The following is a 21,379-nucleotide window of genomic DNA, read 5'->3' as shown; positions in this document are numbered from 1 at the left end:
TAGAATCTCATAATAGAAAACGAACCAAATAACCCAATGGTAAATTTTGAACAACGCCACGTGGCATAATATAAGAGAATATAATAGGCAAGCTCATGGACTTATAATACATCATAACACACCATAACAATAATATATACACACACGCAAAATAATCAAACCAAAAACGCAAAACTCTATTTTTGCTAAATCCAATTGCAACCGACATCTTCATTTCTTCAGCTTCATCTTAAGCCTCTCTTCATCATCTTCATTCCAAGCCTCGATTCTTCATCTTCATATTCAATTCTCGCTGACTGTGCTATTGTCGCTGCTCTTCATCTTCAGTTCCACTACGACTGTCGGCTGTCTTCATAGTTGTTAATAATAAAAATATCCGCCCAAACACAAACACAACAAACACCGTGTGCCGTGTCTAATTATATTTGTAATTTGTGTTTTACAATTTCTGTAATGATATTTGTGTTTTGCAAATTGGTTCATGAACGTGGTAGTAATTGGTGAAAACTATTATAGACTGAATATACAGGAAAGCAGTTAATTGTGGAACCGAAATACCGATCGGTACCTGTTCTCAGCTCGAACCAAACAGAACCAAATCGAATCAGTTGGCTTCGTATTTTGTTCAAATTCTTATCGGTTTTTAAAAATCTTGTACCGAACAGAACCAAAAGTTTTGGTTTATTTTTTATAGCGAGCCGAACCGATGCCCACCATTAGAGCCAATCGTCGTCATCGACTCATCTTCGACGATTCTTGGTCAGCAAAATTTTAACCAAAACTATAAAGTAGCAATATTTGCAACACATAACCCGCAATTCCTTCATTTTCTTCTCTGATTCCTTCGTATGCGAACGATATGGTCACCAAAATATAGAATTATTGCTGCTGAACTTAAATAATCTTCTCTATGTTCTTGACCGAGTTCAAATGAAAAATAGAAAGCAATGGTGATTCATAAATAGGAAAACAACGACATACAAGTTATTTCAATAAAGTACCCATTTAATAAGTTTCCTCAAATATTTCAAAATTTTTATTATATGAAGATGAAAATATTATTGGATAAAATTTAATAATAAAAAAGTATTTGGTTGGAGCGATACCATAGCGCAAGGATTCACCCAAAAGTCACCCCCGGCCCGGCCCAAGCATATGATATGAACTTCAAATTTACAGCGTTGACAATGGCACATTGTGGAGATAGGCTCTCAAGTTCATGGTAAATGAGTAAACAGGACAGACTAATGAACAGAAACATAAGCCAGAATTTCTTTTTCTTTTTCTTTTTTTACTGAAAATAAATAAATTTAAACTAACTTAAAAATGAAGAGTATGTATACGTCAGGCCTTATCTCTTATACCCAAAAAGTCCTTCTCGCAAGTCCTGCGCATGACCATCTCCTCTACTTTCATGGCAACATTGCTTCTCAATTCCTCCAAACAAGATTTATATTTCTCAAGCTCTTCCATATTCAAATCCTCTATCGACTGTTCCCACCAAAACTCCAATTCTGTTTGTTCTTTGTGCATGTCTTCCTCTTCGGATTTCTCTTCGCCCGTCAACTCCGTAACGCAGTCGTTTTCTTTTATCGCTTCCTTTGAAGAAGAAGAAGAAGAGTGAATATCTGAAACTATTTCGTCCTCGATAAACTTATCGATAACATGATCGCCAAAACTATAGAGCCTGCCCTTGGGGGAGAAGACAATTATAGCAATCTCAGCGTCACATAACCGGCAGAGTTCACTGGCCTTTTTAAACATGCCCTTACGGCGCTTGGAGAACGCAACTTTACGGCTAGAGTTATTTTCTATCCTTTTTATCTCGATCTTCTTGCGGCCTGTTCCTTTGGGTTTTTTCTTTGGCATAATAACAGTGGAGGAGACCCACGAAGGAGGTAAAGAACGAGAGGACTCTGCTTTTGCTGCCATTCGAGACAAACGAGGAGGAGGAGGGAGATTCGAGATCCCAAGTAATGAGAGATAGATATACATACATATGCAAATTCATTTAAAGAGATGGTGTTACATTAAGACATTATTACTATTATATAAGAATAAATAAGATCACAGAGATTTATTTTCTCTATATGAAATTCACCGGTATTAAGAGAAGGTTTCCTATTAAAATTGGCAACTTTTAACCGACTTTAATTTGTGATGATGAAAAATTACCGATAAGCATCAGTGTTTTATCCCTTTTTTGGGGGCAAACGATTTATAAGGAAACAGGATATCTTGTCCCTCTATCACTAGGAAAGAACACAAATAATTCCTCCGTTCAGGCCTAGGGTTTTAGTTTCTAGGAAAATTTAAATTTAGGAAGAACCACAAACATGGTTTAAAATTATAGTCTAACTTATAAAAGTCGCCGACTTATTATTAATATTCTTTTAATATTGTAGTAACAAAAAATAGAAAATTCAGACAAAATCGACATCTCTAGACTAACAATCAACAAGTTATCGATTGCTTGACAAGCACGCAACTTGCGATTGACGTATTTTTATTAATCGCCCATTCTATAAACGATCAACAGATAGTTAACAACTAGTGAATTTGTCAATCACCCAATCCATGAAAATTCAAAGAGTATTTTTATATTTTATACGTTGACAGTATATCTATTGCGAAAATTTACTTATAGTAATTTAGTATTTATGTTAAAAAAATATCCACCTTTTTGGCTACTCAATTAAAAATAATCAACCCTAGAGTTGGTCCATTCTTCTAAATTTTTCAAAAATATATTTTCAAAAACCTAAGTAGGCACGTGTCTGTGATCCATAACATTTGCCGTGTTGAAGCATCGTTGTAATGTGTAGGTCGAAAGATGTAATTAATAAAAAAAAGTGATAAGTAAAAGAAGGTGATGCGGTTGTCACTCTTCTATATATGATATCTTCTTCTTATTTTAATCTTGGATGCTCATCATCGTGGCTTATGATTAGAGTTCTAAAATTAATTGGATTGTATGATGGTCTTTTGGGGGGGGGGGGGGGGGGGGGTGTATGGATTATGACCAAGAACTAGCCTAGTTTTTACGATGTAGGCTTCTGATTATCATAGGACATCTATGTGTGACTAAAAGAAGATTACAACTCATCACTTTAAGTGGCTCCAAACCTCCAATGCAAGGACAACAAATTAAATTAAAAAAAAAAAAAGTAATGGTGCATTCAAGAGCTAATGCTCACTAATATGGAGCAAAGATTTACAAGGGTTGATATAAACAAGAAATTTTCAGATTGATTATAACCAGACAAGAGGAAGCATGTAATTAAGAATTCTATTCTTGCAGAATATATTAATCTTCTTAGTGTTTAACGACCGTTGTTCTAGAACAACATATCTCACGTTTAATAGCTCATCACACCAAAATTAATCTTATTGATTAAGAATATAGAAGTAGTACTTGTTGTTCCTGTGTTATGGCAAAGGAAAAAGTGCAGTTGGTCACCAAAGGATCCAATGTGAGTCAGTGATTACAAGCCCTCATTTTACGATTATTATTATTATTCTATCATAAAATCTCATTTGATGTTATGCAGGTGATACTTGACAATGGTTTGGTCAGGCTTACAATATCGAAACCTCAGGGGTATTTAATTGGGATACAGTATGGAGGAATGGACAACCTTTTAGATCTCAAATCAAGTGAATCCAGTAGAGGGTAACTTACAAAATACTGTTACATAATCTTTATAGCCTTAGATGATGTAATCATGGAATGTAATGAGCTAGAGATTGTGATCAGGTTACTTAATTTCAGTTGTTCCTCAATTTAACATGCAGATATTGGGATATCAACTGGAATTTGCCAGAGGGCCAGGACAGATACCAACTGTATGCTCGTTTGTTACTTCATTTTCTTGAGACTTTAATTTCATTTTAGAAAAACAAAACTATGAAGAATTTTCAACGAACTGATCAAAGCATAGTTACTTCTGAAATACAGACTCAATGGAGGTGAATATAGTGTAATCAACATGAGCAACGACAGTGTAGAGGTTTCATTCAGGAGTTCTTATGATCCATCAATTCAAAGCACCAAATTGCCTCTCAGTGTTGACATCAGGTTGTATGTATATGATATACCACATATATATGTTGCATTCATTCAGATTTCAATAATGAATGGTCATTTTTTCTATTTAGGTATATATTGAGAAGTGGCGTTTCAGGGTTCCACTGCTATTCAATATATGAACGTCCTCAAGGATGCAGGGCCTTTGATCTTGCTCAAACAAGACTGGCATTTAAGTTGCGGCGAGATAAGTAAGATCAATTCCTTATCTCTTTGGAAAGTCTGTGTCTATTTTATATTTTTTGCACTTCCATAACTTTTGTCTTCGAAAAAATTGAAGGTTCCATTACATGGCAATCACAGACGCGAAGCAAAGAATAATGCCTCTGCCAGAGGATCTGCTTCCAGGCAGAGGCAAGCAGTTAATCGTGCCAGAGTCTGTATTGCTTGTAAATCCCATAAATCCTGATCTCAAAGGCGAGGTTGGTAAATGAACACAAAATTTTCAGAATTTTATTTGTCAAGTTCACAAAACACCTAAAATTTGAGGAGATGCTAAAGCAGATTAACAAGGAAATTGACCATCTTTTGCCTGATTGAATGCAGGTTGATGATAAATACCAGTATTCAATGGACAACAAAGATGGCGGACTTCATGGATGGATAAGTTCTGGCCCCATTATTGGGTTCTGGATCATCTTCCCTAGCCATGAGTTTCGAAATGGAGGTCCTACAAAGCAAAACCTCACCGTTCACACTGGCCCTACCTGCTTAGCTGTAAGTTGGTTCGTCATAACAAGATTTTGACGAAAAGGTGTGTAATCAATCTTTAACAATGATATTAAACTTAAATTCAATGTTGCAGATGTTTCATGGTACCCATTATATTGGGAATGAAATCTTAGCTCATTTCCAAGAAGGAGAAGCATGGAGAAAGGTGTTTGGCCCAATCTTCGTATACTTGAATTCAACCTCTGATGCATCAAAGGCATACAACTTGTGGATTGATGCCAAAAAGCAGGTACAGTTTCGGTTTCTTTCAGAACATTTACTTTAGTTAGTTTAGAAAATATTTCATGATTTAATCAGTTAAAGCTTCATGCTTGGTTAATCTCAGCGGCTGCTTCAAGAGGCAGCATGGCCATATGATTTTGTGTCCTCACCTTATTATCTTACTGCTAACGAACGAGGTTCAGCTACTGGAAGATTTTTCGTCCAAGACAAGTAATTTTCGCTGCCCCCCAAGTAGAGCTTGTTAGGGTAAAGGAAGATTTACCTAACATTTTAGTTAATGTGATTCGAATTAAACTTAAGGTGCAACATTTACAAACAGGCCCTAATATATACTGTTAAAAGAATCTTTTAGTGGCATTTTTCATATTCAACGTATTGACTTGTAATTCACCTTGTGAATATACAAACATAGGTTCGTTTCCAGTTCATTGATTCCGGCTAAATATGCATACATAGGTCTATCATCCGCAAGAACCGAAGGAGGATGGCAAACGGAGAGCAAGGTGACTGCTAATTGAAATATATCTAATGTTCCATCATGTAGATTGGAAATGTTAAGCATTTGATGTTTCTTGGGAATGTAGGATTATCAGTTCTGGGTACAAACAGATTCCAAGGGAAATTTCACCGTCAAGAATGTTGTCCCTGGAGTCTATGGACTCCATGGTTGGGTTCCAGGTTTCATTGGTGATTACCTTGACAAAGCACTTGTCACCATCTCTGCAGGTACTGACTACTGACAGATATTTATAATGATTGTATCATTATTATGGCATGATGATCATAAAACTTGTCCAGGGTCACAAACAGAACTTGGAAATTTAACCTATGTTCCCCTGAGAAATGGTCCGACCGTATGGGAGATTGGCTTCCCTGATCGTACAGCTCTAGGTTGCTATGTTCCTGATGTGAATCCAATGTATGTAAACAAGTTATTTCTTAACAGCCCTGAGAAGTAAGCAACTATTTTCTCTCTCCCTCAAACTCCCATGAATTTGATTCAAGGTGATGAATAAACTCGTGGTGACTTCTTTTTGGCCCTTGTATATCTTTCTTTTCTACCATATAACAGGTACAGGCAATATGGCTTATGGGACAGATACACTGACATACATCCTGAATCTGATCAAGTTTTCACTGTAGGTGTTAATGATCCCAAAAAGGACTGGTTCTTTGCTCATGTAGACAGGTCTATCTTCTTTCCCTGAAATGCTTCTTCCAAATTCTCTAGTTCGAAGAAATTGTGTTCCCTGACAAGTATTTGGTAAGTATCTAGGAGGGGGCCAGATAACAAGTATCTTCCAACAACATGGACTATCAAATTTCATCTTGATTCTATAATCAAAGGAACTTATAATCTGAGGTTGGCTATAGCATCAGCAACTCGTTCTGATCTTGAGGTAAATGTTACAATGATTCCAAGTCTCAGATTATCTCATATCCTCCATTCTCAAATTTCACTAAATAGGCACAAGCATTATACTACCGATCACCTTTTCCCCCATTTTTGTCCAGATTTTTGTCAACTATATAGACCAAGGTCACCTGGTGTACCAAGAAATGAACCTGGGGATGGATAACACAGTTTGTCGGCATGGAATTCATGGACTGTACCAGCTATTTAGCATTCATGTTTCCTCGTTACTGCTCATAAAGGGAGATAACTCCATGTTTCTTGTACAGTCCAGGAGTGGAGATCCAGTTTGTGGAGTACTATATGACTATCTAAGGCTAGAAGCGCCTACATCTTCTTTCATGATATGAATCTTAAGCGAATCCAATTTAAGCTGGCTTATGACCAAGGCCAAAGAAGAAGTGGGAAAGCTTTTACATGGAAACGGGTGACTACTTCAGTGAAACTTTTAAAGAGGCAGCTCATCTCTTTTGTTCTTCAATAGCTTAACACCGTAAATAATGTCATGCATTCACATATGTCAACCGTCACAAGGAAAGAGAACTTTGAGAACAGTAGATGCTACAAAATTCATAAAAGTAATCCACGGTAACAAGTGAAAATACTTGATAAACATTTTAGAAATTTGCAGTAATATGTGAAACCGAATCACTTTATCCACATTCTTTAAAAAAGATGCTAACACCCAGCTGTTTCATCACTTTATCGATACAAGACCGCATATTGCACAAGCATGCAAGTGATGCCCAAAAAACCACCGTTAGTCAATCAATCTTCAATGCAATCATTTACATTGCCTTAACCAATATTATTGGAGATTGTTAAAAGTAATCCATAATGATCACTAGGCAAAACAGGGAGTTCTAACTTCTGCATCTCTTTTCTCACTTTCTTCTCTTTGACATACAATAGACCTGGTATTGCTTCCACACCAATCATGTCAATTCTAATAATCTTGAAATCACGCAAACTGCAGATGAATCGGTCTAGCCGCTTTTGCAGTGTACGATTACCTGACAACATCTTGTTGGACTTAGTATCATAAGTCCATCCATTTTCCCCTGGCCTTAATTCTGTCCAAGCATCAACCCATCCATCGGGCAAAGGAAATTTACCGTCCAGCTTGTCATCCCAGTTCATATCACCACAAAAGATCACATTCGGATTCTTCTTAAGAAGATTGATAGCCTCCTTTGCCTGTTCTACACGTTCTTTGCTGAACATCTGATCCCACGTGGGAGGGCCTGGGCAGGGACTCTCAAGATGGCTGGTGGCAACAACCAATGGCTTTTTTCCCTGAACTTCAACCTCAGCAACACAGAGTTCTCTCCCCATTATCGAATTTCTGAAGGGTTCACAGGTAAAGGATTTCGCCTGCAACTTGCTTAACTGCATATCATACAGTGAATAATTGACACAAGTCTTAGAAAAATTTCACCACCCCGAAATTCATCAAAGCCTTATTTCGTTTCTATTTGAAACATAAACAAAACATATAAGAACTGTCATTGGAAGTGGTGAAAGCTAGATCAACTCAAAATTCCAATGTACATTTCAGCACCCAAACAGTAAACGGAGATGTATCAGTATCAAACATATTGAGTCAAAATGTCCTTGTCAGTCAAGCAAGCATCACACTGTTGAGGTTGCAACATACTAAATGGACCCAAAATAGAGGCTGATAGAAAGCTTACCTGCATGCAAAAGTATCCCCTTGAATCTGCCATTTCATTGGGAACAGAGCAACGATAGCCCTTCCACCAGCTGGACTTGCAAAGTATATCATATATATTCGGAGTAATCTCCTATACAGCAATATGTCCATTAGTAAGATGATATAAAATAGCTAAAGTTCATTGACAAATGTAGGAAATATAATTCCAGTAACCTGAAAACATATGATATCCGGGGAATGCAGTTGAATGAGGTCACCGATTGTTTTCATTCTCGGATGCATCTCCAAGTCTTCTCGGAACCAAACATTATAACTCAGAATTTTCAATGAACCGGAAACTGCCCCTGACTCTGAATTATCTGCACTAGGACCTGACGTAGTATCGTCTGCTACCACAAATAGAAAGTACCTTGATGTCAAAGATCTGTTCCACATGCAAAACTACTTTTCTAATAAAGTAGAAGTAAAAACCATACAAAACAAAATGTTTATACATTTCAATTTAGATTATTATGAATATTCAGATGTTGAAGATAGAGCTAAAAGGAAAAAGCATTATCTGCTGGTATCGGTGGGATGTCATTGAACGGAACAATAAGCATATATTACTACAAAAAAATCAAGAGAATGCATAAAACCTAAACAAACCCACAAAACAAGCAAAGGAAAACCAATATTTATCAACAAAAAAAAAAAAAAAAAAAACTGACCCTTTATTGACACGGAGTTAGTACCACGAAACCCATCAAAATCACCATCACAATCTTGATCCCTAATCTTCCTCTTACCAGTACAAGCCTTCAACTGCAAGGGCAAGAAAACAGACCCAACAGAAGAATCCAGTTCTGAATCAAGAGCCGGATCAGTCAAGTCCTCGAAACTTGATAAGCCAGAGACAGGAGCCCTTGTGTTACAAAGTTCACAGCTTGTGTTGTTGTAAGGGTTGAGAAAAGTGCAGGCTTTGCACGACCACGTGGGAACGGAGACTGATGACTTCGAAGGAGGAGAAAAAGAAGAAGACGGGGTGAGGCAAATTTGACAAGTTGATTTCCGCGATGGGGAGTTTAGAAACGTGCACTTCTTGCATGCCCATGAAGACATACTTGATCCTCTTGTTCTGAGCGATGTAAAAAAATTTTTACTTTTAGGGTTTGAAATTGCCGTTTCGAATCGCAGTAGGAATGAATTCGTTAGCAAGAACAACATTTGAAAGCGGGACGTGGGAAGTGGGAACTGTCTTCCGCTTTCGTAGTTGATAGACACGCGCACAGAGAATCCCTCCCTCCCTCCCTCCCACAAAGTGGAACTTGCTTACTTTGATCTTATGGCCCACTTAGGAAGGACTCTGTACACGTGGGGCTCATGGGGACCAATAGGCAATAAGTTCGTTTGGGGTCGGGAGACCGACATGTCCGACAGTTAACGACGTTGTTAGGAATGAGCTAATATGCCGGATAAATCATCATAAATCCCCATGTTAAAAAGGAGCCTTTAAAGACATACAATGATAATGATCTTGCAAAAAGCACTCGCTATTATAATTATTCCCTTTACTCGGTGAGAGATTGTTGCAAAATATTGAATATACCACATTAAAGCTAATCTGCTCATCAAAATTATGTTTAATTACAAGGTGCCAGCCACCCCAATTCAATTATCACATTGCACTTCTACTGAATCTACCCACTAAACAACAACTCCCTGCAGCACCTCTTGATTACCAACAAATTCAAAAGCAAAACAATGATACATTTGGGGGAAAAAAAAAGGAAAAAGATTACTGGACACCCCACCACGGAGTCATAAAGGGAATGAATAACAAAATAGAAAAAGCTACAGCATTTGCGCTTATTTGGTTGCCGCGGAGGGAGATGAATCTCAGCCTATCTGCTGCTCCACTTATTTGAGTTGAGTTTACAACTGCTTTCGTCTTATTGCTTACCTTCTTACTGAAAATCAAAACAAAATAATTTTGTTAAGAACATTAGGCTTCTGGCTTCTTTGTTTCTATAAGGAAATTCTGCCCATTTATTGTTATACATTAGGTGGCAACTTCCATCTTATGTAGAATTTCTATAAACAAGAGTATAAAGAATCACAATCGTTGAGAGGGCATTATTTCTCACCTGCCAGGAAATATACAGCTCCCATGACCTGCAAAAGGACGCACAATCAGAAAATGTAATATTATATATATATATACACACACACGCACAATCAGAAAATGTAATATTATATACACACACACACACACATATACATGGCAGTTTAAGCAGGAGCCAAATAACAAAGAGCTTGGACCCCATCTTGGATCAACCCCTTCCCGTGCATACAGGCAAACAGTGAAGTTGCATTCAATAACATACATGCAAGAAACAAGTTATTTCCAAGGAAAATCATATCCCGGGTCTTCCATTATCTCATAACATTATCATGGCACAATGGGGCTCACAAAATACACAAACCGTTGTCCAAATCGAAATGATTTTTCCCTACTTAAACCAAACAGTGTCTCTCCAGGATCAATATTCAACCTCCAATCAGTAAAAAACCCATGTGCCTCTGTCAGGAAGGAATCACACAAAATTTCTATTTTGCAGTCAGCTTTGCCTCTTGAGAATCCCCTGAAGATTGTGATTGGAAGGTGCCACTATCTTCATCGCTTTACTTTTGTGGACTACTTCTAGTTTAAGACACTTCTCAGTTGCAAAGAAGAATAAACTAAATTTCTAGTACAACTATCCATCTTTAACTTCCCCATTAGTCAGTTCTATGTTTGCCCACAACAAGAATTCAATTTACGAACTACAGATGTCAGAAAAATTAACCCTATTGAAATTTAGCAGATGAATCACTAACTACAAACTATAGATATACAAAAACTACTAAAATCATATCATTAATTGTACGAAAAATCCTATGCAAAAAACAATATCCACGCCTTTTCAAGTTAAACCATCATGTAGTGGGCTAGAAGCTTGCACTTACTTGGGTCCGTTGTGGTGATCATCGCCACGCCCTTGAAATCACAAGACCCGGAAGTCTTCCCTTGCTCATGGTAATAGCTATCAAAGGCATAAGAAGCGTGGCTCTTCACATTATTAGGCTGATAACAAGGTTCCCCAGGTTGAATATCACTACAATTAGCTCTCCCAGGGCCACACGCCCAATCCAGTGCTGCCTGCAATGTCTTTGTATCAACACCATCCATTGCAATACAATATGTCTGGTTTGTTGTATCGTTGGCCAAAAATGTCCCACTTCCCGACACATGAAGCAAATAAACAGGTGTTGTATTGGCATGAAATAGCCCCCAATTTGCTTCTGATATAGGCGGTGACCTTAAGTCCTCATTGAACAACTCATAAATATACACATTTGAAGTGACTTCTGGGTGAAAAGGAGTTCCACTACGGTCCAAAATATGCTTAATCAAATTTGAATTATATGTATCTGCATTGTCAATAGTAGCATAAGGCTCTTTAGAATCACCCTTCGAAGGCCACCCACTTTCTGTAACAAGAACCATAACATCTGTAATATTCAAGTTCTTCATTGAAAAATAAGCAGCATCAATCATTGCATCAAGCACATTTGTGTAATGGAGCAAAGTATTAGGATCAACCATTTCTTTTGATGGGGTCAGTGGCTTAAACAACGAGTTATCAAGAGGCACTACACCTTTGTTTTGCATAAACACATAATAAGGATAAAGATTCATCATTAAAGGTGCACCAGTTTTTGACAAGAACTGAAGCAAAGGCAACATTACTGAACTCAAGCTCTGGTTAAAAAAAGCCTGAGAAGGAGGAAATGGATCGAGAATTATAGAAGCTGCATGAGGAGTTGAAATCTTGATCTGGGTGTGCAAATTTGCAGCCACTAAAGCACTATAGAGGGACTCAATGGCTGGAAGTAAAATTGGAGCTGAAGAGGGTACAGTTGTTAAGACCTCATCACCTACAGCAATGGCAGTAATGAGAGTTTCAGGGTAAGAAGCAATAACATTTTTACCAATCCAAGAAGCTGCGGTGGTGTTAGAGGACCCAATTGCAAGAAGCTGGTTGTTGGGCACACTGACAATGACCCGGATCTTGGTTTTAGCCAGTGCTTTGAGTAAGTCTGGGTCTGCATCATAAAGCCTGATGTGTGTGATTTTCTGAACTTGCAAGAAGGAAACCAAGTCCGTGGGAGAGAGTAAATTTGAAACATCGGTGCCTATGTTCACACCAACAAATGGTTCCTTGTCTGGGTCAGCTGCTTTAGCTGCAAAAATTTTAGTGAACAAATGTATGAGAAGCAGTAGTAATAAAGACCTCAAAAATGGATCTTCATTCGTGTTTGCCGAATACAAGCGTGATCTTCCAAATGGGGTTTTGAGATATTACCTGTGTTAAGTACCGTAAAGTAGAAGATGATAAAAAGGGTCAGCTTAGGGTTTTCCATTGAAGCCAAGATGGAGCTTTACTTCTCTATCCCCTGCTTCTGGAGGTTCCGCTCCAGAACCTTGCATTATCTTTTGGGATTATTTTCTCTAATATTTCGGAGTTCTTGGTGGGTCTTACTTGAGAGGCTTTGATTTGTGTTTGGTTACTGACTTGAGAAATGTACAGTATGAAGAAGAAAGAGGACATTCATCAAAAGATATCTTGATTTTGGGGGCTAACTTCGATTCTTGCTTCCCAAAAGATGTGTTTTTCAATTTACTAGCTCAGTATCTCTGGCAATCACCAAATTGACCTTGTGACTTGTGACTGAGCCGACAGTATGGTAAAAATGCTCTAGCAAATTCCATTTCTTTATTAGTTTGTTTAACACTTCAATTCATTTTCCATAGGACTGGTTGTGGTTGCCTAGTTGATGACTTTTTTTTTTTTTTTTGAGTTTTTTATATATATTTTTAAATATTTTTATAGGTTAATGTGTGGTCGAGATTGGGACTGTAACTTTTAGTAAAGTTAGAAGGACCAAACGATGACTTAAAAATGGCCGTTTCTGGACTTCCAGGCTGGCATTTCCAGAGAGACGTTGCTTGCAGCAGCAGGCAACAACATCAATGCAACCTTCAACAGTTTTCTCTCAAATATTTAACATCGTTTTAGAATCCAGAGCAACTAATTGAAACTCAGAACTTGCCAATTTGCCATCCTACTTGCTATTCAACACAAGTTGTTGCCATTCTTTCTTTCTATGTCTAATTGAGTGATACAATCCGTTTGGTTGAACAAGAAAAAGAAAATAGGCCCGTTTGAAAGTTGAAACCCAATTGAATTGACAAGAAAATTCAACCCACATTATTAAAAGGAAAAAATGAAATGGGTGACTGCCAGCCAGAAGTAGATTCAGGACAAAAGCAGAGCCAGTGTTCTGTAGTGCCAACAGTCCAACAAAAATTACAGTAGCTCCGGTACCATAAGCAGCAGAAAGTCACGGGCAACATACCCAAAAAAAAATGTACCACATGTGGGCCAAGATTACTATTAACCAGATGCATTATATGGTCAGTGTCTACTATTTACCTGTGTGAAAGGTAACACATAAGGGCCACTCGGCTTAAAGTGAGCCACTGCCTTCGTACTAGTAAGAGGAGCGGTTTGAGCTTACATCTAGGGACTCAATTTTTTTTTCCCTAAGACCCTAACTATATAGTTAGGTAGAGATAAATTTATCACTTAATATGAAGTATACATCCCATTAGGTAAATATTAATAGTATTCTAATAATAACATATGCAAATCAGTGTTTAAAAATAAATAAATAAGACATAAAGAGAGTATAAGAAGCATTCAAATATTTAAAACAAAGGAGCCTCAAAATCTTGACAGTTGGCTACTTTATTTCGTTCCCTTTTTTTTTTCAGTTAGTGAAAGTGTAGTTAATGATGATAATAATGATGGTTGCAAAGGACTATGTCAATCGGGGGAAAAAAAAAAGACAGAAAGAAATAAATAAGGAAAAAAGGGGCTTGAGTGCTTGAGTTTGAGTTGATAAATATTTGAATTTAAATCTCTTATTTGTGTCAGCAAACAGGAGCTTATATAAGGGCAGGGGCAAGATGACTCAAATTTCTGTTCAACAACCAGTGGGTTGCAGGTTGCCAACCGTAGCATCCACAACAGCCAAAATTGTTCGGATCGGTAAATAAGAACTTATCTAGTTATCTATAGTGTTCGAATCAAAACAAAAAAAAAATGAGAAAGTTTAACAAAAACTAGAAACTTATTTATAATGTTGGAATCTTAAAAAAAAAAAAAAGGATTATAAACCCCAAACAGGTGGTTAAATTAATTGGAATTTTAAAACTCAATATGAAAAAGTTTAACCAAAATTAAAGATTTATCTATAATGTCGAAATGTGATAAAAAAAAAAAAATAGGAACCTTATACTCAAAACTTGTTTTTAAATTAGTTGGAATTTTGGAACCCAAAAATGAGATTAGCCAGAACTAGAGACTGATAAAAACAATTTGAAACAACCACCCAACATATTGGTATTTAATCAAAAGTGCAAGTGTAACTATTTTATAATTTTTTCACAATTCATTTTGCTATATTTAAAATAAAATTTATTAAAATATTTTGTGTCATTCAATATCCTTTTATATTAAATATTTATAATTTTCTTTATTTTAATTTTTTTCAACAAAAACAAATTACATGAATGGACAACCGGTGCTAGTTGTCTGACTCACCAAAGCCGGTTGTATCTCATACAATGCTGTGCAATAGGATTAGGGGTAGGCAAATAACCCAATCCAATCTAAAAAAAAAGGGGTTCGGATCGAATCGGATTACTTGTCCAATCCAATAAGGTGGTACTTTACGCAACTCAATCCGATATGAAAATCCAATCATGTTGGGTTGATGCACCCCAAAAAAAAAAAAGACTGACAAAAAAAACTAACCGCGACTCACTAAAACACAACACAACATTTAGACCAAATCCACGCGCCCAAAGAAGTAAACACACACACAGATTAGAGATACTAAATATAGAAGGCACAACACTAGATAGCACACTCAGCAGCAGCTAGTAGTCACTGACTCACCAACACAACCCTGCGAAGCCGAGCCATTGCAGGTCTACAACCGTTGCTACAGCTTGCTCCACCTCGACCAACAGCCACTGTCACCAAGTTCCTCCAACTTATTTTTTTTCATGGTATATTATTATATTATGTTAAATAGTTAATTTAAAAAGTTTGAACCTAAATGGAAACAGAATTGTATAATGAGGTTTATTGTTTAAATTTTAATCCTAACCCCATTTGATCCGAGCTCACCTGAATTTTTTATTCGATCCAATATGAACGTATTCAGATGAGATCGAATTACAGAATCAAATTGAATTCAAATGATTTTTTTTCCCAAACTAATTAACCTGAAACCCCATTGAGTTTATTCAAACCGGATTTTGTCCACCCCTGAGTAGGATGTCCTTTAGTTAAAGTGTAAAGAGCAGATAATGTAGAATGTATTAATTTGTTTTTTTTTTTTTTTTAATTCTTTAAACGTTTTGGGTTGTGTAAAGCCACAAGTACTTTGTTTGATTGATTAAAGTGAGGAAAGATGCTTTCTGAAATCAAGAAATTGGAAATTGGAAATTGGAACCCTAAGAGAGCTTCAGAGTTTTCTTTCCTGAAACCCTCGTGCATAAAATAAGTTATTTTAATAAAATAAAATAAACCTCTTTCCTTTCACATTCTAAACTTCCTCAAAACTGGAGTTTTATGGAAAGGTTTCGGGACCTTGGACCCCAACTGAGAGAGCTAATTTCTAAAGCAAATCTATAAGGTGACCAACTATTCTTCTTCCTCCAGCATTTTTATTGCCTAAAGCTATTAAACTCTGATCACGTAATGGTCATTGATGTGTCACCGCACTGGCAAACATTAACTTAAGAATCCTTTTGTTAGTGACATTGCCCATTGTTGATTTTGGCTGACACATTTCTTCTTGTGACATCAGAGAACTTCAATGTTGATTTGCATTTAATAAAAAAAAAAAAAGGTGCAAAATCTTGTTTTTGCTGTTATAAGCCTACAATGCTTCTTCCAACCTTGCACCATGGGGTCTTTGATTCTGTTTTAATGGATCACTAGCCTCTTAAAAAAAATTAAAGAAAAAGAGTTTATATTATTCGCTGCATCAATGTATTTTAGATTCATTGTGCATGGATGCGGAAGACCCACATGTCATTCACAAAAGAGTTTACGACAGCATCTGGATCAGGAGAACAGGCACCAGTTCACTTTGTGTTTGTGCAGGAAGCCAGTTTAAGAGAGAGTACCCGACCCGAGTCATGCTGAATAATTGAGCTTTACCTAAAATATCTGCAGGTGGATTTTTAGCCCCTCATCAAATGGGGGACGCATGGCATGTCGCTTCTGTCTCCTAAAGCACACCAGTCAGTCAATACGCAAGAATCTTTTAGACACAATTAAGTGTACTATTATTATTCATTTCTAAGTTTTCACCAACAGCTGTTCTCATACTCCTGAAAACAATATTACAACACACTCCGACTGAAGGAAAATCTTTCCAGAAACGCATTTGAAAAAATAATTGCAAAAAAGACCCTTACACCAAAAATACACAAAAACGCCCAAGGTCCATTACAGGGCCCCGGGTTCTAGGGCTGGGAAAAGAAATTTAATTGTGATGAATTCCAGCTCCTACCACTTTGCATTTTCCAATCGGCTGTATTGCTGCTAAATCTATGATTCAATTACCGGAGGGCATCCACAAAAGCCATCAGTGAATCTACATCCCTCCTTTCTGAGGGGTACTTTATCGGCTTCGAAGAGTGTTTAGGGAAAAATAGTATTGTTGGGAAGCTTCCCAGCTGCAATTTTTGCTTTGCATATTCCTTCTGGTCACCATCTGCTCTGAACTTGCCCACCTTCACACCATTCCCTGCTAACTTGTCAGCCAGCTCAACATACGATCCTTCCATTGCCTGTTCAAATTCACACAAAAGCCAGTTCAGGCTTAAATCCCATAACCAATGCTGTTATTTGAAATCTGATTTGCATAAAAACATCAATTACCTGGCAGAATTGGCACCATGGGGCATACAGCACAACAAGCCATGGCTCTTGTCGATGATCCAGTCTTGCCAAATTCTCCATTCCTGTTCTATTCAAAGTCACCAAGTTCTGAGAGTTGAAAATATCAGCAACTGCTTCACTTGCATTGCCAGCCCCATTACCATTGCCATTCACTGCTGCATCTTCCTGTTTTATATTTCCTTTGTGGAGGCCACACTCCTTAGCCTTGGCATCCTCCCACCACCACCTTCCTTCTCTTTCATGCTGTCCTGGAAGGACAGGCCTTGTGCATGGCTCACACCCAATTGAGATGTACCCTTGTGAGTGCAAGGAATTGATGGGCACATCCATAGTACGAAGGAAGTTCCAAATGTCATTTCCCTTCACATTAGCCACTGGATTCCACTTCACCAGGCTGCCAACCCCACCTTCCAGCCCCTCAAAAACTGGATCCACCTGGACTACAGGGATTTCAGACCTAGTACCTGGAGACTGATCTTTCCTTTGGCCAGTGATCCAGGCACGCAATCCCTTGAGGGCCCTCCGAAGGGGCCTCACTTTCCTCACACGGCAGCACTCCTGGTGCCCATCCTCATAGAAAGAGAAGAGCCCCTTGCTCCTCACTAATGCCTGAACTTCAACAGCATCGGGAAACATGTATTCAATACGTATGCCAAAATGTTTCTCAACTTCGTCAAAGAATCTATATGTTTCTGGGTTTAGCCTTCCAGTATCCAGGCTAAACACCCTAAATGGTCTACCAGTTAAATGGGCATACTCGATCAAAGCAACATCTTCAGCACCACTGCAACATAAAAATATCCATCCATATGAGTATTTGATTATTATAAGTAATTGCTCTCGGCAAGGCTACGTCTATGGTTTCCAATTTACAGTTAAACAAATTGATTGTCACACCCCCATTAATATTTTGTCAATATCATCTAAAAAATATCATTACCATGTGCTAGTGCTGCCAGCTGCAGCAGCAGCAGGTACAGGAAAGTCTAAAATAGTTCAAAGCAATGCACAGTGATTTGTACGGATATGATGTTAAATCACATAATAGTAAGGGCCAGGTTGGTAATGTTGTAACTTTTAAAATAATGATTTTTAAATGTGCTGTAAAAATAACCAACTGTGAAGAAAATCAATTAAATATTTCGTAAATTTTATTTTACAATTATTGTGAGTTCTAGAAACAGCCTATGTGTTAAGTAAATTTTACTATTAAATTTATGTAACAATATAAATGACTGAATTGACGTAGAACAACTTACGTGTTTATAAGTATGTATATAAAATATTTCTTATTATGTATATATAATAATTGATAGCTAAAATAAATATTTCATATTATTTTTATTTTTATTTTGATATCTCTGTGTAGTTATAATAATTATAATGTCTTTAAAATTAATAACTTTATTTCTCAAAATCAAATTTTAAAAAGTTACTCTTTCAAAATTGGTTGATCCTTCAAAATTTAATTTTACCAAAACTAATATTCTAGAAAGATTCCACAGCCTCGTTATTTATCTTGGTCACTGCATTAAAAATAATTACCAAAGATTATGACAATCTTGGAGTTGCTCTAAGATAGAGTATGAATCACATTCATACTCGTAAAGTCATAAATAGTAAAAAACTCATTATAATTTTGAACATGTGGTTATGAAATGGCAGTTCAACATAGCCGGACCCTTGCCCAAAACATATCATAAAAGCAAAGTGAAAAGATTTCCTTCTATTATCGACACAATCAAATTATACAAAAAAAGGGCAAAATATAAATAAGTAAAAATAAAAACTACCTGAAAGCAATCGCTATGTCATTTCCAAACTTTTCAAGAGCTCTATCCATGATTTCAAGAGGTGACGCATTTTCAAGCTCCTTAGCAAATTGCTCAAAATCCTCCTCCCCTTCTACTTTCTCCGCCACTTCTGCAAAATCAACAATCAATCACGTCAACAATAAATCATTGTTTGTATTTCTAGCAAAATTATATCACCATTTTTATTTATTAATTTTTTTAAGAAAAAAAGTTCAAATTACCAGGGGTAGCGAGAGTTGCTGCCAGAGGCACCACGGAATCGTTTCGTTTTGGCTCGGCATTCAACGGTCTTACTAAACTACGTCGTTGAGAGAGGCTCGTGGAAGCCACGTGTGCCCGGTCCACTAACCGGAAAGAACCGATTTGTGAAACTGAAATCACAAACAAAATTTAATTGAATAAAAGAAAAACAAGCTCATTTTCTTTTCTTTTTTTTCTTCTTCTAATTTTGTTTAAAATTAAAATACAGATACAGAAATCATACCTTTAATGTCATTTGAAGAACTAGAAAGAGCAAAACTGGAGCTTGAAATTGAATTTGAAGAAGTTACAGCCAGGGCCATGATTATTGAAATTTTGTGTTTGTGTTTGTGTTTGTGTTTGTGTTTGTGTGGGAGAATGGTACTCGGAGATTAGAGAAGTTAAATAACGGGGTGTAGACGGGGCGAGTTTCTAGGTTCATTGAACCTAGACGTGATTCTAAACGCGAGGCTGCACGGCGCGTTTTCTTACGTGGCATGTTGTTATTGGCTGGGGGCACAATCCAGTGTCCTCATTGCTTTCGTCAGGCTATGGTGCGCGGTCAAAGAGAGAGAGGTCAATTACGGCTGTGCTGTGTGTCTTGTGGCCTCGGGGGCCCATTAAGTGACGTATCTGTATGTTGATTGACCGATCACCTACGTCCATTTATCGCTCACTACATAATTTTTTGTGATTAAAGATATTTAAAACCATATGTCATGTTATGTGGCCTGTGATACAGTAGGACTAGTTAGAATATGCTCTACATCTACGTACATACAAATTTGTTTTTTTCGTTGCGATGAACACGTGGCAGTCACAGTCTCACAGATTTTGAATTTTAATTGAAAACGACACCGTATGTACACCAATTCCAATTGTAACACTTTTTCGCTTTAACTTACCGTGTTCAATCAAATTGGGAGGAGGTGCCGAGGTAGGCTCATCATGTGGTAAGAGGAATGCTTCGAAAAATGTCAGGCGGCGAAGCTCGGTTGGTCTTCAGGAAACTTCCTAAAAAAATAAAATAAAGCTTGGGGCGCAGTCGCCGTAATTGAAATAAACAAGGTGAGGTAACGGACAACCTAGTATTATCGAAATCTTTGTTAAATTTTAGGTAAGTGTTAAGTTACATGTAATATAACTTAAAGTGGCTCTAAATTTTAAGGTTTTTTTTTTTATTACTCAAGTTATTATAAAATAATAAATAAATGCAGTAAATATTATACTTTAATATTTTATTATTAAAGAATTACAAAATCTTACATTTTATTATTTAAGAATTACAAAATCTTACATTTTATTATTTAAGAATTACAAAATCTTACATTTTATTATTTTTTGTTAGTTGGCATATAAAATATTATTTTTATACCTTTACTTGAAGGGCAAAATTATTAATTATCAATAAAATTAATTATTAACTAAATATTAATCATTATACTAAATAAATTTTCATTCAATTAAATATTATTTAAATTTATTTATTAATTATCGATAAAAATTAAAAAAAATTAAATTTGTATGTCACCAAGTAAAAGTAAATTTTATTATTTAATATTTGAAATATCTTTGATTGTCTATATGTATGTATTTATGTATACATGCGTTTGTATGTATGTATGTTTGTCTGTTAATTTTTATTGATAATTAATAATTAAAATTATGTTGATATTTAATTGAATAAAAAAATATTGTAATATGTAATATGCATTACATAAATCCTAGGTTACATTTTTTTTGTGTAAATGTAAACTTTTGTTTAATACAATAGTAAAAATCATTAAGCTTTATCAAGATTTATGCGTTTTTTTTTCCCTTAAAGTAAGGTAAAATTGGTATTTTGTAGGCCAACTAATAGAAAAGTAGTAAAATATAATATTTTATACTCCTCTAATAGTAAAATGATATGAATTGCACCCAATTATTATCTCAATAACAACTTAAGTAATAAAAAGAAAATAACTCTAAATTATACTACATGCAAATGTTTAAAAAAAAGAAGATAAATTTTGGATTACCCCCTCTTAAAATGACAATCTGTAAAATATCATCAAGTTATTATAAACTTCAACTTACCTCCATTTTAGTTTTAAAAAATAAAGGTAAATCAAGGTGGATTAT

At 36.3% G+C, this 21,379-nt stretch overlaps 5 protein-coding genes across 6 annotated transcripts; 1 reads left to right on the top strand and 4 right to left on the bottom strand.

The window, feature by feature from the left end:
• Window positions 1–1,161: 1,161 nt before the first annotated feature.
• Window positions 1,162–2,309, bottom strand: LOC102613118 (agamous-like MADS-box protein AGL28). Its single transcript, XM_006468125.4, has one exon. The coding sequence runs from the start codon at window positions 1,993–1,995 to the stop codon at window positions 1,345–1,347; it is 651 nt and encodes a 216-aa protein (XP_006468188.1). The 5' UTR covers window positions 1,996–2,309; the 3' UTR covers window positions 1,162–1,344.
• Window positions 2,310–4,321: 2,012 nt separating this feature from the next.
• Window positions 4,322–6,805, top strand: LOC112497301 (probable rhamnogalacturonate lyase B). The gene is made up of 10 exons (XM_052435006.1): window positions 4,322–4,509; window positions 4,634–4,804; window positions 4,893–5,048; window positions 5,145–5,251; window positions 5,454–5,544; window positions 5,626–5,767; window positions 5,840–5,996; window positions 6,114–6,230; window positions 6,318–6,441; window positions 6,557–6,805. The coding sequence occupies exons 1-10, from the start codon at window positions 4,378–4,380 to the stop codon at window positions 6,803–6,805; spliced, it is 1,446 nt and encodes a 481-aa protein (XP_052290966.1). The 5' UTR covers window positions 4,322–4,377.
• Window positions 6,806–7,089: 284 nt separating this feature from the next.
• Window positions 7,090–9,414, bottom strand: LOC102625567 (uncharacterized). 2 transcript variants are annotated; one of them, XM_052432081.1, is made up of 4 exons: window positions 8,919–9,414; window positions 8,344–8,516; window positions 8,150–8,260; window positions 7,090–7,844 (listed from the first exon to the last, which is right to left on the bottom strand). In XM_052432081.1, the coding sequence occupies exons 1-4, from the start codon at window positions 9,334–9,336 to the stop codon at window positions 7,254–7,256; spliced, it is 1,293 nt and encodes a 430-aa protein (XP_052288041.1). In that variant the 5' UTR covers window positions 9,337–9,414; the 3' UTR covers window positions 7,090–7,253. The 2 variants fall into 2 exon arrangements, with proteins under 2 accessions (XP_052288041.1, XP_006467416.1); XM_006467353.4 differs by having other exon boundaries at window positions 8,841–9,412.
• A 281-nt stretch (window positions 9,415–9,695) lies between these two features.
• LOC102626060 (glucan endo-1,3-beta-glucosidase 1) lies at window positions 9,696–13,004 on the bottom strand. The gene is made up of 4 exons (XM_006467355.4): window positions 12,519–13,004; window positions 11,119–12,396; window positions 10,257–10,284; window positions 9,696–10,079 (listed from the first exon to the last, which is right to left on the bottom strand). The coding sequence occupies exons 1-4, from the start codon at window positions 12,574–12,576 to the stop codon at window positions 9,908–9,910; spliced, it is 1,536 nt and encodes a 511-aa protein (XP_006467418.1). The 5' UTR covers window positions 12,577–13,004; the 3' UTR covers window positions 9,696–9,907.
• A 3,554-nt stretch (window positions 13,005–16,558) lies between these two features.
• Window positions 16,559–19,667, bottom strand: LOC102626350 (5'-adenylylsulfate reductase 1, chloroplastic-like). The gene is made up of 5 exons (XM_006467356.4): window positions 19,500–19,667; window positions 19,237–19,386; window positions 18,995–19,124; window positions 17,181–17,985; window positions 16,559–17,089 (listed from the first exon to the last, which is right to left on the bottom strand). Exons 1-5 carry the CDS (start codon window positions 19,576–19,578, stop codon window positions 16,859–16,861), a joined length of 1,395 nt encoding a protein of 464 aa, XP_006467419.1. The 5' UTR covers window positions 19,579–19,667; the 3' UTR covers window positions 16,559–16,858.
• Between the last annotated feature and the right edge of the window lie 1,712 nt (window positions 19,668–21,379).

The sequence above is a fragment of the Citrus sinensis genome, chromosome 2 (genome assembly GCF_022201045.2).
Source record: "Citrus sinensis cultivar Valencia sweet orange chromosome 2, DVS_A1.0, whole genome shotgun sequence".
Classification (NCBI taxonomy): Eukaryota; Viridiplantae; Streptophyta; class Magnoliopsida; order Sapindales; family Rutaceae; genus Citrus; species Citrus sinensis.
The sequence above is the reverse complement of the archived record's forward strand: the minus strand, read 5'-3'. Positions and strand labels throughout refer to the sequence as shown.

What these genes read in the sequence shown, in the direction of transcription:
- LOC102626060 (XM_006467355.4), bottom strand. Translation starts at nt 12,576, where the DNA reads ATGGAAAACCCTAAGCTGACCCTTTTTATCATCTTCTACTTTACGGTA. An exon ending in CTTTACGGTACTTAACACAG is followed by an intron (nt 12,397 to 12,518) that starts GTAATATCTCAA and finishes AAATTTTTGCAG; the next exon opens with CTAAAGCAGCTGACCCAGAC. An exon ending in GATCACCACAACGGACCCAA is followed by an intron (nt 10,285 to 11,118) that starts GTAAGTGCAAGC and finishes GTCCTTTTGCAG; the next exon opens with GTCATGGGAGCTGTATATTT.
- LOC112497301 (XM_052435006.1), top strand. Translation starts at nt 4,378, where the DNA reads ATGGCAATCACAGACGCGAAGCAAAGAATAATGCCTCTGCCAGAGGAT. An exon ending in GGATTGATGCCAAAAAGCAG is followed by an intron (nt 5,049 to 5,144) that starts GTACAGTTTCGG and finishes GGTTAATCTCAG; the next exon opens with CGGCTGCTTCAAGAGGCAGC. An exon ending in ACTTGTCACCATCTCTGCAG is followed by an intron (nt 5,768 to 5,839) that starts GTACTGACTACT and finishes AAACTTGTCCAG; the next exon opens with GGTCACAAACAGAACTTGGA.
- LOC102626350 (XM_006467356.4), bottom strand. Translation starts at nt 19,578, where the DNA reads ATGGCCCTGGCTGTAACTTCTTCAAATTCAATTTCAAGCTCCAGTTTT. An exon ending in AGCAACTCTCGCTACCCCTG is followed by an intron (nt 19,125 to 19,236) that starts GTAATTTGAACT and finishes TTGATTTTGCAG; the next exon opens with AAGTGGCGGAGAAAGTAGAA. An exon ending in GACATAGCGATTGCTTTCAG is followed by an intron (nt 17,986 to 18,994) that starts GTAGTTTTTATT and finishes TTTATGTTGCAG; the next exon opens with TGGTGCTGAAGATGTTGCTT.
- LOC102613118 (XM_006468125.4), bottom strand. Translation starts at nt 1,995, where the DNA reads ATGTATATCTATCTCTCATTACTTGGGATCTCGAATCTCCCTCCTCCT.
- LOC102625567 (XM_006467353.4), bottom strand. Translation starts at nt 9,336, where the DNA reads ATGTTGTTCTTGCTAACGAATTCATTCCTACTGCGATTCGAAACGGCA. An exon ending in TAACTCCGTGTCAATAAAGG is followed by an intron (nt 8,517 to 8,840) that starts GTCAGTTTTTTT and finishes TTGTGGTAGCAG; the next exon opens with ACGATACTACGTCAGGTCCT. An exon ending in GGGGATACTTTTGCATGCAG is followed by an intron (nt 7,845 to 8,149) that starts GTAAGCTTTCTA and finishes TATGATATGCAG; the next exon opens with TTAAGCAAGTTGCAGGCGAA.